At 32.3% G+C, this 13,888-nt stretch overlaps 1 protein-coding gene across 1 annotated transcript; it reads right to left on the reverse strand.

Annotated features, from left to right (window-relative positions):
* Nucleotides 1–393: 393 nt before the first annotated feature.
* On the reverse strand, nucleotides 394–5,662 carry LOC111497357 (protein S-acyltransferase 10-like). The gene is made up of 11 exons (XM_023148141.1): nucleotides 5,430–5,662; nucleotides 5,080–5,194; nucleotides 4,428–4,502; nucleotides 4,256–4,318; nucleotides 3,987–4,121; nucleotides 3,215–3,248; nucleotides 2,210–2,319; nucleotides 1,449–1,535; nucleotides 1,176–1,259; nucleotides 1,006–1,071; nucleotides 394–837 (listed from the first exon to the last, which is right to left on the reverse strand). Exons 1-11 carry the CDS (start codon nucleotides 5,515–5,517, stop codon nucleotides 666–668), a joined length of 1,029 nt encoding a protein of 342 aa, XP_023003909.1. The 5' UTR covers nucleotides 5,518–5,662; the 3' UTR covers nucleotides 394–665.
* Nucleotides 5,663–13,888: the final 8,226 nt, after the last annotated feature.

Raw genomic sequence — 13,888 nt, forward strand, 5'->3', positions numbered from 1 at the left:
CTAAAAGAGTCGTTTTAAAAATCTTGAGAGAATGCTCAAGAGAAAAAGCCCAAAGAGAAGAGCATATGCTAATTGTGGGTTTGAGTGGTTACAAATGTTATCAGAGTCGGACACTAGACGATAGTGCTAGCAAAAAAGCTAAGCCACAAAGGGAATGGACACGAGACAGGCTGCCAACAAAGATATTAGGTCCCACATTGATTGGAGAAGGGAACAAGTACCAGTGAGAACACTGGGCCTCGAAGAGAAGTGGATTGTGAAATCCCTCGTCAGTTGGAGAGGTGAATGAAATATTCTTTATCAGGTGTGAAAAACCTCTCCCAAAAAGATGGTTTTAAAAACCTTGCAGGAAACCTCGAAAGGGAATGTCTAAAAAAGTCAATATCTACGAGCGGGGGCAAACTTTTAACAGAATCATAAAGCATCTATTTCACCACCGCAGACAATTTTACACCAGAAGCAACAAGGTTTTCCTAAGCTAATAAAGCTGCAGCTATTTCAAGGGGGAATAAACACCACAACCTAGTGAGAACATGGAACCTTCTACCCACACCAACCACCACAACCTAGTAAGAACATGAAAGAATGTTAAGGAAATGGTACACTGTAACAAATCAGCAGCATCTTACACCTCGTGATGTCCAAACATCGTATGGCCTTATAAATCAGCAGCATCTACATCGCAAGAGATCCGAACATGTGTACGGCCTCGATCTCTCTTCCAATGCTTGAACTGATGGTAGGGGCTCCAATTGATAGACGCTTCTATGACAGCAGAAATCATACAAATTATGGCAAACTCCTTTGCTGAAGGGAAAAACTCTTTCAGGAATGCCCCTGCAAATAACCAAACTGGCTTGTCATTGCTACTAAATGTAAATGTTCTTGGAAGTCTGATGCATAACATGTCATGGACAATGTGCAACACAAATTAGAATGAAAAAATTCGGTAACAGTTTTGTTGAAAAGCTTCAATCGAGAATGAAATGAAAGAAATGAGCTAACCTTAAGTAAAAGATTCGCCTACGTCTCACGAGTTCGTATGTAGTCTGATTTGTAAGAACAAGATAGCTGCAGAACGAAACATTATCGTAACTAAGTCATGGGTCATAACTACTAAATTAAGATGTTCGTCCAAGACTGATTAAGCATGGGGGTAGGGTAATCAACAGTACCTATGAAATAGAAGCAAGAGTAGTAGAAAGATCAAGGCAATCGACAAAGTAATCAGCAGCATAATGACAATAGCAGCATTCCACCTGAGAAAAAACCATTCAAAGATCTCTCTTCAACATCAATTGGAAAGTTCATGGTTTAAGATGGCTGAACTTTTCATTCTACTTTTCCTATCGTTATCTTTGGTGATGTGGTAATGAAATTAACCATGAAATACTACAACAGTAGCTGACAAATTTTATCGAATTCGAAGCGTTGTAAGGGTACCATACCAAGCCCGCACTATATCAGCCTTGAGGTATGAAATGAACAAGATGCCAGTCCACAAGCATAAAGTTGTCTCCTCAAAAATGTACCACCTACGTTGTGAGCAAAACTATCCTTTGTAAAATAAAAGCACAGTAAACAGTATATTTTAACAATCAATTGAAGATCAATAGCAATAATAGTAGTTGTAGAAATAATATTCGATTCAAAGGAACTAGGAACAAATTGTGCACCTTAATCATATCATCAAATACATACAATTTCAATAATCATCTTGACATACAAAATCAGATTGAAGAACTGAACACAATCATATCACACAGAACAAGGCAGATAACAAAAGTAACTAATAATCATATAGAGGATGTGATTCTTTAGCAAATCATTTTTTGGTGCACAACTATCCCACTAAACGTTTATTATGCATTTAGTTCAACATCGTGGAGCGCCTACTAATACTAACATCCGATGGTTCAGAAACTTGTGGAAAATTCAATATCTCCTGAAGCCAATAAATTTTGTTTACCCCATAACTATCTAGTTGAACCCGAGGCTTTTCACAATATACCAAATCTTGTAGTAAATCAGAATCTAAACGAAGGACATTTTACATCAATGCATCATGCAATCCATATCATATTAAAAAAAAAAAAAAAAAAAAAAGCAGCTAAAGCGATGCACAGCAGATTCGCACAAAAAGTACCAACCAAAACAATCAATTTATATGAAGTTGACTATTTGTCACACCTCAAATTTTTAAACCCACCAGAATCGACAATGATTGCCCTGGCCAATACATGTCCCCAGCCAAACACAGTGATGATCGAACTGAAGTACACATCGATCACAATCATGGCAATGCTTTGTTCGCGGAGGCTGCAAATATACAAGGAAAAAAGGGTACTAATGAAAAAGAAGTTGAAGATTAAAACTAGATAAATAAGTAAGCATACAAGATGTTGATTAGCGGCAATCCAAAATAAAATGCTCATTTAAAGAATTTACAGAAGCAATAGCAAACACAGCTATTATTTTTATAAATAGTCCACGTCTAAGTACCGCTGCATATGTTTTACTTCATTAGACTTCATATTTTTGCAACTTAAATGAACAGGAAGTTTCGAAAGATTTTGTTCATTAACTTTCCAATTCAATTCCATACCAATTATTTCTTTTGGTACCATCTATCTGGTGTACTATTACTATCATAATGTTACCCTCACCAAAGAAAGAGAAAACTCAAAGGTAGTCAGCGTAAATATTATGAAGATTCTTTACAGAGTTAATTTTCACAGAGATGAGATTAATCAACGTGAAAAGTTTAGGGGCGGCTGAAAATCAACAACATGCTTTGTAGGATTAAAATTTAGTGAAAACATGTTATGGTAATTGTTTGCTAAGAGAAGTATTCTCTAGGTTTTCTTTTAAACTAATTNTTGTTAATAACATACTGTTTAGAATAAGTAAAAGTGTTTTTGTTTCTACATTCATAGGCTTGTGATTAACGATTTTAAGTGTATAATGTCCTTAACATGTCACTGGTGTGTTCAAAAAAAAAAAAAAAAAATCATAGCCACCCGATGCAGTTAAAGAATATTTTTCTAAGCAACTTCTAAACAAATATTTCAAAACAACTTCTATACAGCCTTACTTCAAAAAAAAAAAAAAAAAAAAAAAAATGGCAAGACTATGGGAATGCAAGTTTCTGGATTGAAGCAGGGATGGAGAATCACACGACAATTCTGAGTAAATATGACATGGTATAAAGTACCTGCTCAACATGACAATAGGAGCAAGTAAAATTTCTGCAAAACAAAGAAAAAACAGCAATTACAATTTTCCTCAACTTCACGTACATGAATATCCTCAACTTCACGTACATGAATACTTTTCTCATATTCTATTGGAATTGTGGACACTTAAAAGTATTGATTTTTTGCAAGTATGGAGTGGTTAAGGCATTGTATTCCTTTAGCACCAGGTAAAAGTGGTCATTTTAGCATAGATATCAAATTGAGAGCTATTTAAACAGATGCTGGTTTAATATCTCAAAATAACAGAAATGAAAAGTAAATTGCTAAGAAACCATGTCCGATAGCAAAAATTGTCCCAAATCAGTCTTTATTTATCAGAGTTTTGAAAACATGCATCCATCTCATATAGGAAGTACTTCAATCCAAAACATAAGCTTCCGAAAAGCCAAACAAACTAGTTCTGACAATCCAGCAAAATTGTAGTCATCTTTACCATATTCAATTTGAACACAAATCAATTCAACAAGTTCAATTAAATATGAAGATATGGCCCCTGCAAATGACCATGTCATGTTCAAGATTTTGTGGTGCAACTTCACTGATGTTTTTTTCTAGAAGCTCTGGCTGGAAAGGAATGTCCACATTTTCTTAGATAATTATCTCTAATAGGACTTTAAAAAAAAAAAAAAAAAAAAAAAAAAAATCTATTTCATACATCCATGAAATGATTTATGTTTCTAATGAATAAAAGAACGAAAACGTTGTTCTTCAAGCAAGTAAAGAAGTTACCTAGGAGATGTTCCAGGGGGATACATGTCCATCACCATCTTTGTCCACGATGTTAAATCTCCCTGAACATTTATTCCAACTGGGTTCCGGTCTATAGTAACAACCACATCTGCATTTTTGCTTGAAGCAGGTTGTCTTTGCTTAAACATTTAGAAAACAAATATATTAAGAAAATTTAAATTCACATCATATTTATTGGTTATTCCCTCACTAAGTACCAAGAACAAGATACATATTAAATACGTTTACAACAAAGGTGATAAACGTACTTTGACGCCTTTCTAAAAGCAATATCTATCTCATTAGAAGCCCTCATTGCATCAAGTACATATCTAAGGATGAAAAAGGGAGAAAAGGAAGAAAAAGTAGTCAATTTTCCCTGCGAAATAAAATATTGTTACTTAATATAACCAGAGGTCTCAATAAGATAGTTGCCATTACCCAGGAGATGAACATGATGTTAAAAAGTATTGAATGAGGGTAGCGACAACAAGCAACAAATATGAAGCTGTGTACCTGAGAATTGTGAGAAGAAAAAAAAAAGAAGTCTGAAACTTTTCTAAGACAGGAACAATTACAGGAAGCTAATTTAAACTACTTACCAAAATAATCAGAATACCGACCCTAGCTACCATAAATTGAGGCCAGAACAACCACTAGAAAATACTCCATGCCCTCTCACAAGTCTAGATATTCCAATATTTGTGGTAAGACTCTTGATTACTTCATACACATTAATTTATAAAAAGAAGACAGAAAAAGGAACTCATATAATCTGACCATAAATCAGCTCCCAGGGCTACAAATGAACACTGATATTTTTCGTGGTCATGCCTACTTAAAGTGTTCATATTTTGTGGATTTCATGACTCCAAACATTGTAGAACTTAACAACAACCTTGAAAGATTATTTCCACTTTACAAATAATGCCAACCAATTGATGCACCAGAAAAGTTAAGTTGACAATTAGCAAGTAGGCAAACTCACAATATAAACCTAGCAGCCACTGTATTTCTTGGAAAGATAACATTGTAGCTGACCCAAATTATTTCGAACGCAGAAAACTCAAACCAAGAGCAAACAACAACATACCACGGTCTAGTTACGGCTTCTTCAATCAAATGCCGGTCGAATGCAAAGAGAAGTCCAACATAAACCAGGTGCAGCATCACCAATGCTACTTTTAAACCCGATGAAGATCTCCGAGCTGAAACCCACGAGTAAAAAACGAGGATAATGATAAGAAACGAAAGAACCAGCAGAAAACGACGAAGGCATCAAGCTCAACTAAAATTCAGATAAGACAAGGTAAATTAGTGAAACCAAAAAGCATAGAAACATGGGGAAAAGCGCAAGTAATCTGCATCCATTACTCAGTCCCCATTTCAGTTCCCCAAAAGTTTGCCATGGATTGAAAAAGAGGTTAAGTTTTCGAGACGAACCAGGATCGGAGAGGCAGGGGAAGAGGCGAACGTATCGGTCCATTGTTCGATCCAAGAAGTCGCGAGGGCGGCAAACATCTATTATCATCTTCAAACCATGAAAAACTGGGAACAACTTTACATCGTTGTCGGCGAGCAATTTTCGAAGAGTTTTGTCGCCGTTTACTCCGAAATTACCATGAAGAAGAGAAGGTAAGAGTTGTTGTACTGAATCAAGAGAAACCTGCAAGAACTGTGTTTATTTCTTATCAGCCAATTTTATAATTTGTTTTTCAATTTTCTATTTTTTTTTTATTATTATTATATATAATTAATCCATCATTATTAAATAGTTGAGAAGACGAATTAATTTTAACTACATCCCATAAAACCCTAAATTTCAATTAATATCTTTAGCTTAAATTACAATTTTAGCCCTTAGAATTTGAAAAACTTCAATTTTATCCTTACCTATTAAATAATACAGTCATGTCGTAAGAGATGCAAAAGAATGTTGATGATATGAATTACTTGTTGGCTTATTGGCCCTTGATCTCACATTAATTAATTTCAATGAATTAATTATTGATGTTTTGATGATAACAAACCTACTTTTAATTATTAACTATTTTCAGTTTTTTGAACTGTCCACAGTATAAGGTCGGGAATAACGATTACAACAACTTTTCAATTACTCAAATCAGAGCTAAAACGAAGAAATTAGAGTCGAGACAACATACCCGACGTGATGATGTGGCAACAAAATCAAAATGATGGACAAATCAAAATATATCAAAGTATGACATTTATAATATTGGAAGAGTAACACATGTTGGAGTTTTTCTTATTATTACATTTCTAAATAAAATTATTTTTACAAATATAAATTTGAATATAACCGTTACTCACATCGAATTTTATTATTACTATATTATATTATTATATTATTATATTTTAAAATTTTGGTAGTTACTCACATCATTTTTATTATTATTATATTATTATATTTATAATAAATTTTGAATTACATTTTACCGTTACTCACATAACTTTTTATTATTATTATATTATATTACTATTATATTAAAATTTTGAAATAAATGAATTTAGAAAATTTTCTTACTTAATTACTTTTAATCTCCACCTTCCATTATTCCTAACACAATCCAATGGTCAATATTCAATCCTACATTTTGCCACTTTTCTCCTCTATATAAACTCATCTTCCCCACATTTTTAATATATACAACTTACATACATTCTTCAATCCTCATTTGTTCAAAGTCTCCATTGTTTATTGCTCTCTCCAAGCTTACAAGTTTATTTCTTTTCATCTTATTCTTGAGAGGGATTATTATTATATTGTGAGGAAATAGTTGTCAGTATCCCAAATTGTAAATCTACTCTTTGAGAGAGTTGTGGTGTGTTATTATCAAACTCAAATACTTGTATCGGTTTGATCCTGCGTCGTTGAAAGGATTGAGTTTGCTCTTGAACTCGTAAAAAGAGCGGTGTACCGGTTTGGCTCTGATCCGTGGAAAGAGTCGGAAAAGTTCTTTATTCAAATTCCCAAGAGGCGCTTGGGGAGTGGAGTAGGTCGAGTTTGACCGAACCACTATAAAACTACGGTGTCATTTTCTCTAACTCTTTCCTATTTAATTTCAAGATTATTATTATGTTTATTGCATGTTCTACTTGATTATTGTTTTGACTTGAATTATTTTGCTTTAGTAATTATCATCTTCTACTTATTTGTAAAAAGTTTTATCATTAGAAAAATTAATCAAGTTTAAACACTTTTATCGTTAAAACCCTATTCACCCCCCCTCTAGGGTTGCCATACCGATCCAACAATTGGTATCAGAGCAGGTTGCTCCTATAGATTTTTTATCTAAACTTTATTGTTCGAGCTTATGGCAAACCTACGTGTTAAAAATGGTTTTAGTGAAGGACAATCAACTTCTAGGCCACCTTATTTTGATGGAACAAATTATACATGTTGGAAAGCTAGGATGAAAATTTATTTGCAATCCGTTGATTATCAATTGTGGTTAAATGTTAGTAATGGTCCTTACATTCCAATAAAAATTGTTAATAATATTGAGGTGCCTAAATTAGAAAATGAATTTGATGAGCATGATATGAAAAAATGTTCTTTGAATGCTAGTGCTATCAATTGTCTGTATTGTGCCTTAAGTAATGATGAATTTAATAGAGTATGTATGTGTTCTTCGGCATATGAAATTTGGAAAACTCTTGAAGTAACTCATGAGGGAACCAATCAAGTTAAAGAAACAAAAATTAGCATGTTAGTTCATAATTATGAACTATTTAAAATGGAGGAAAATGAACCTATTGGTGATATGTTTACTAGATTTACTAATATTTTAAATGCTTTGAAAAATCTTGGAAAAGTATATTCTACCTCCGAAAATGTAAGAAAAATTCTTAGGTCTCTGCCTAAAAGTTGGGAGGCAAAAGTGACGGCGATTCAAGAAGCAAAGGATCTCACAAAGCTTCCTTTGGATGAACTCATTGGTTCTCTCATGACACATGAGATTACCATGAACGGGCACATGGAAGAAGAATCCAAAAAGAAGAAAAGTATAGCCCTAAAATCCATCAAAGTTGACTCTGAAGATGAGGACGTCCTTGATGAAGATGATGTCGCCTACTTCACACGTAAGTATAAAAATTTTATTAAAAGGAAGAAACAATTAAAAAAACATTTCACAAATCAAAAAGAGTCAAAAGGTGAAAAGAGCAAAAACGATGAGGTAATATGTTATGAATGTAAAAAGCCGGGTCATATAAGAACGGATTGTCCTCTCCTCAAATCATCTAAGAAATCCAAGAAGAAAGCAATGAAGGCTACTTGGGATGATAGTGATGAAAGTGCAAGTGGAAGTGATGAAGAAGTTGCAAATTTTTGCTTCATGGCTCATAGTGACAAAGAGGATGAACAAGAAGATGAACAAGAAGATGAGGTAACTCTTGAATCTCTTTCTTATCATGAATTATTTAAACTTGTTGATGAGATGACAATTGATTTAGAAAAACTTAGTTCAAAGTATGTTGTGCTTAAAAAGAAATATAAGACTTCAATTATTGAAAATAAGTCTTTGCTAAATGAAATTTCTTGCTTGAAGGAGAAGGATCATAATATTGTTAAAATTGATGTACCTTGTGAAAAGCATGTATTTGATTGTGATGAGAAAAATGCATTAATTGATAAAGTCAAGACTCTTGAGCATGATTGTGGTGAAAAAGATAAATTAATTAAATTGCTCAAAGAGAATGAATCAAATAATTTGCAAGAACTTGGTAGGGCTAAGGAATCTATTAAAATGTTAACAATAGGTGCTCAAAAATTAGATAAAATACTTGAAGGAGGTAAGTCATATGGTGATAAAAGAGGATTAGGCTATATTGATGAATGTTCTACACCTTCAAGTTCTAAAACAATCTTTGTTAAAGCATCCCCTATCTTGCCTAAATCTAACACATGTAAATTTGTATCTAAGTATGATAAATCTAGATTTGTGCCTATATGTCATTATTGTGGTGTTGAAGGTCATATTAGACCTAAGTGCTTTAAATTGAAAAATTCTCAAAATATTCATTTAGGAAGAAAAGTTTCTCAAAATACAAAGTTTAACAATGTTTTAGAAAATAATTTTTCGAATAAAAATAGAATACACAAATTTAGTCCAAGAAATAAATTCTTGCATAATGTCGTTTGTTTCTCGTGTGGTAAGTTTGGACATAAAGATTATTCTTGTTACTTATCTAAATACAATGTCTTTAATATGAATGCAAATATGAAATGGATTCCTAAATTTGTGAATACTAACTTTCTAGGACCCAAACAAGTATGGGTACCAAAAGGTCAATTTTGAATATCTTTGTTTTTAGGTTTGTTTGAAAGCCTCCAAGAAAAATAAGTGGTACTTGGATAGTGGTTGCTCAAGACACATGACGGGTAATCCATCCAAGTTTGTCAATCTTTCCAAGAAGGATGGTGGCTTAGTAACCTTTGGTGATAACAAGAAGGGTAAAATAATTGGTAAGGGTACTATAGGTAATGACTCTTGTACTCTCATTAAAAATGTATTGTTAGTTGATGGTTTAAAGCATGACTTACTTAGCATTAGTCAATTATGTGATAAAGGTTTTAGAGTTGTATTTGATAAGAATAATTGCATAATTGAAAATGCTAGTGATAGAAAAGTTTTGTTTGTAGGAAATAGAGACGATAATGTGTATACTATTGATTTGAATGATTGTCCTACAAATGATAAATGTCTTTCGGTTTTGATTGATAACTCTTGGCTATGGCATAGAAGACTAGGACATGCTAGTATGTACTTGATTTCAAATATTTCAAAAAATTCATTAGTGAGAGGTCTCCCTCAACTTAAATTTGAAAAAGATAAAATTTGTGACGCTTGTCAAATGGGTAAGCAAACTAAGTCTTCTTTCAAATCTAAAAATATGATTTCTACTACTAGACCTCTTCAACTACTCCATATAGACTTATTTGGCCCTTCTAAAATAGCTAGTTATGGAGGAAATTATTATGCTTTTGTGATAGTGGATGATTTTTCAAGATTTACTTGGGTTTTGATGATAAAACATAAGAATGATGTTTTGAAAAGATTTGCTAGTTTTGTAAAAAGAGTTCAAAATGAAAAAGGGTTTTTAATTACTAAAATTAGGAGTGACCATGGGGGAGAATTTAACAGTGTTGCCTTTGAAAAATTTTGTGAAGATAATGGTTTTTCTCATGACTTCTCCTCTCCAAGGACTCCTCAACAAAACGGTGTGGTTGAAAGGAAAAATCGTACTTTACAAGAATTTGCTAGATCAATGTTAAATGAGTATGATTTACCTAAATATTTTTGGGCGGAAGCCGTTAATACCGCTTGTTATATTTTAAATAGAGTTTTAATTAGACCTTCATTAAATAAAACTCCTTATGAACTCTGGCATAACAAAATTCCAAATGTTGGGTATTTCAAAGTTTTTGGTTGTAAATGTTTTATTTTGAACAACAAAGAAAAGCTTGGAAAGTTTGATTCAAAAACGGATATTGGTATTTTTCTTGGCTATTCATCTACTAGTAAAGCTTATAGAATTTTCAATAAGAGAACTTTAGTTATTGAAGAATCTATGCATGTGGTATTTGATGAATCTTGCAATAATATTTCTAATGAGTCTATTTGTAGTGATGATTTAGAAAGAAATTTTGGAGATTTACTCGTTAGTGACAACGGCAAAGAAATTGTTACGAGTAAAGAAGAGATGAGCTTAAAGGAAGAAGGTTCTTCATCAATGCCAAAAGAATGGAGGTATGCCTTGTCTCATCCCAAGGACTTGATTCTTGGTGATCTCGAACAAGGTGTGAAAACTCGCTCTTCTATTAATTTATTTAATAATCTTGCTTTTGTTTCTCAAATTGAACCAAAAAGTCTTAAGGATGCCGAAAATGATGAGTTTTGGATTTTAGCCATGCAAGAAGAGCTAAATCAATTTGAAAGGAACAAAGTTTGGGAATTAGTCCATAGGCCATCTAATACTTCTATTATTGGAACCAAATGGGTTTTTAGAAATAAAATGGATGAAAATGGGAATATCATTAGAAATAAAGCTAGGCTTGTAGCTCAAGGTTATTGTCAAGAGGAAGGCATAGATTATGAAGAAACTTTTGCACCCGTTGCTAGATTAGAAGCTATTAGAATGTTACTTGCTTTTGCTTCTTACAAAAATTTTGTATTATATCAAATGGATGTGAAAAGTGCATTTTTGAATGGTTATATTATGGAGGAAGTTTATGTAGAACAACCTCCCGGATTTGAAAATGTAGAATTTCCTCATCATGTCTATAAGTTGAAAAAGGCTCTTTATGGCTTAAAACAAGCTCCAAGAGCTTGGTATGATAGACTTAGTAATTTTCTTATTGGGAATGATTTTAAAATGGGCAAACTCGACACTACACTCTTTATTAAGATTAAAGAAAACGATATGCTATTAGTGCAAATATATGTGGATGATATCATATTTGATTCTACTAATCCTTCTTTATGTGAAGAATTTTCTAAATGTATGCATAGTGAGTTTGAGATGAGTATGATGGGAGAACTCAGTTTCTTTCTTGGACTTCAAATCAAACAACTCAAGAATGGTATCTTCATCAATCAAGAGAAATACACTAAAGATTTGCTCAAAAGATTCAAGTTCAATGGAGGTAAGATTGCAAGAACTCCCATGAGCACATCCACTAAGCTTGACAAGGATGAAAAAGGTAAAAGTGTGGATATTAAAGCTTATCGAGGTATGATTGGATCTTTACTTTACTTGACCGCTAGTAGACCCGATATTATGTTTAGTGTATGTCTTTGTGCTAGATTTCAATCTTGTCCTAAGGAATCTCATTTACATGCCGTTAAGAGAATATTTAAATATTTGCTTGGAACTATTGATCTAGGATTGTGGTATCCTAGAAATGTTGAATTTAAATTGGTAGGATATTCTGATGCAGATTTTGCCGGAAGCTTACTTGATCGTAAAAGTACTAGTGGAACTTGTCAATTTCTTGGTAGTTCCTTAGTTTCTTGGTTTAGTAAAAAGCAAAATTCGGTTGCCTTATCTACTACCGAAGCGGAATATATTGCGGTTGCTAGTTGCTGTGCTCAAATTCTTTGGATGAAACAAACTCTTTGTGATTTTGGATTAAAGTTTCATAGTGTGCCTATATTTTGTGATAATACAAGTGCTATTAATTTAACTAAAAATCCTATTCATCATTCTAGAACTAAACATATTGACATTAGACATCATTTTATTAGAGAGCATGTGCAAAATGGACATATTATTCTTGATTTTGTAAACTCTAATAATCAACTGGCCGATATTTTCACCAAGCCATTGAATGAAGAAATTTTTTGCAAAAATAGGCTTGAGCTTGGTATTATTCGTTGTGATATATCTTGAATTTTATAATTTTTGAATGCATGTTTTTAGGGGGAGCCATTATGTCATTATTAAATGCATTCTCTTTCAATTGTTCATTTTGATGATTACAAAGGGGGAGAAAATTAAGAAAAATATGTTCTAAATTTGTTATTTTATAATTTATGAATCATTTACTTGGTGTTTCATAATTTCTTGAGGCATTAATATAAGGGAGAATATGCTCTTGAGTGAAATTTATGATAATATATTAGTATGTAGTGATATTATTACATGGATGTTGTATTATTGGTTTTTATGAATTTTTCTTTAAATGATTTGTCATCATCAAAAAGGGGGAGATTGTTGGCTTATTGGCCCTTGATCTCACATTAATTAATTTCAATGAATTAATTATTGATGTTTTGATGATAACAAACCTACTTTTAATTATTAACTATTTTCAGTTTTTTGAACTGTCCACAGTATAAGGTCGGGAATAACGATTACAACAACTTTTCAATTACTCAAATCAGAGCTAAAACGAAGAAATTAGAGTCGAGACAACATACCCGACGTGATGATGTGGCAACAAAATCAAAATGATGGACAAATCAAAATATATCAAAGTATGACATTTATAATATTGGAAGAGTAACACATGGTGGAGTTTTTCTTATTATTACATTTCTAAATAAAATTATTTTTACAAATATAAATTTGAATATAACCGTTACTCACATCGAATTTTATTATTACTATATTATATTATTATATTATTATATTTTAAAATTTTGGTAGTTACTCACATCATTTTTATTATTATTATATTATTATATTTATAATAAATTTTGAATTACATTTTACCGTTACTCACATAACTTTTTATTATTATTATATTATATTACTATTATATTAAAATTTTGAAATAAATGAATTTAGAAAATTTTCTTACTTAATTACTTTTAATCTCCACCTTCCATTATTCCTAACACAATCCAATGGTCAATATTCAATCCTACATTTTGCCACTTTTCTCCTCTATATAAACTCATCTTCCCCACATTTTTAATATATACAACTTACATACATTCTTCAATCCTCATTTGTTCAAAGTCTCCATTGTTTATTGCTCTCTCCAAGCTTACAAGTTTATTTCTTTTCATCTTATTCTTGAGAGGGATTATTATTATATTGTGAGGAAATAGTTGTCAGTATCCCAAATTGTAAATCTACTCTTTGAGAGAGTTGTGGTGTGTTATTATCAAACTCAAATACTTGTATCGGTTTGATCCTGCGTCGTTGAAAGGATTGAGTTTGCTCTTGAACTCGTAAAAAGAGCGGTGTACCGGTTTGGCTCTGATCCGTGGAAAGAGTCGGAAAAGTTCTTTATTCAAATTCCCAAGAGGCGCTTGGGGAGTGGAGTAGGTCGAGTTTGACCGAACCACTATAAAACTACGGTGTCATTTTCTCTAACTCTTTCCTATTTAATTTCAAGATTATTATTATGTTTATTGCATGTTCTACTT

Source organism: Cucurbita maxima, unplaced genomic scaffold, assembly GCF_002738345.1.
Source record: "Cucurbita maxima cultivar Rimu unplaced genomic scaffold, Cmax_1.0 Cma_Scf00023, whole genome shotgun sequence".
NCBI lineage: Eukaryota > Viridiplantae > Streptophyta > Magnoliopsida > Cucurbitales > Cucurbitaceae > Cucurbita > Cucurbita maxima.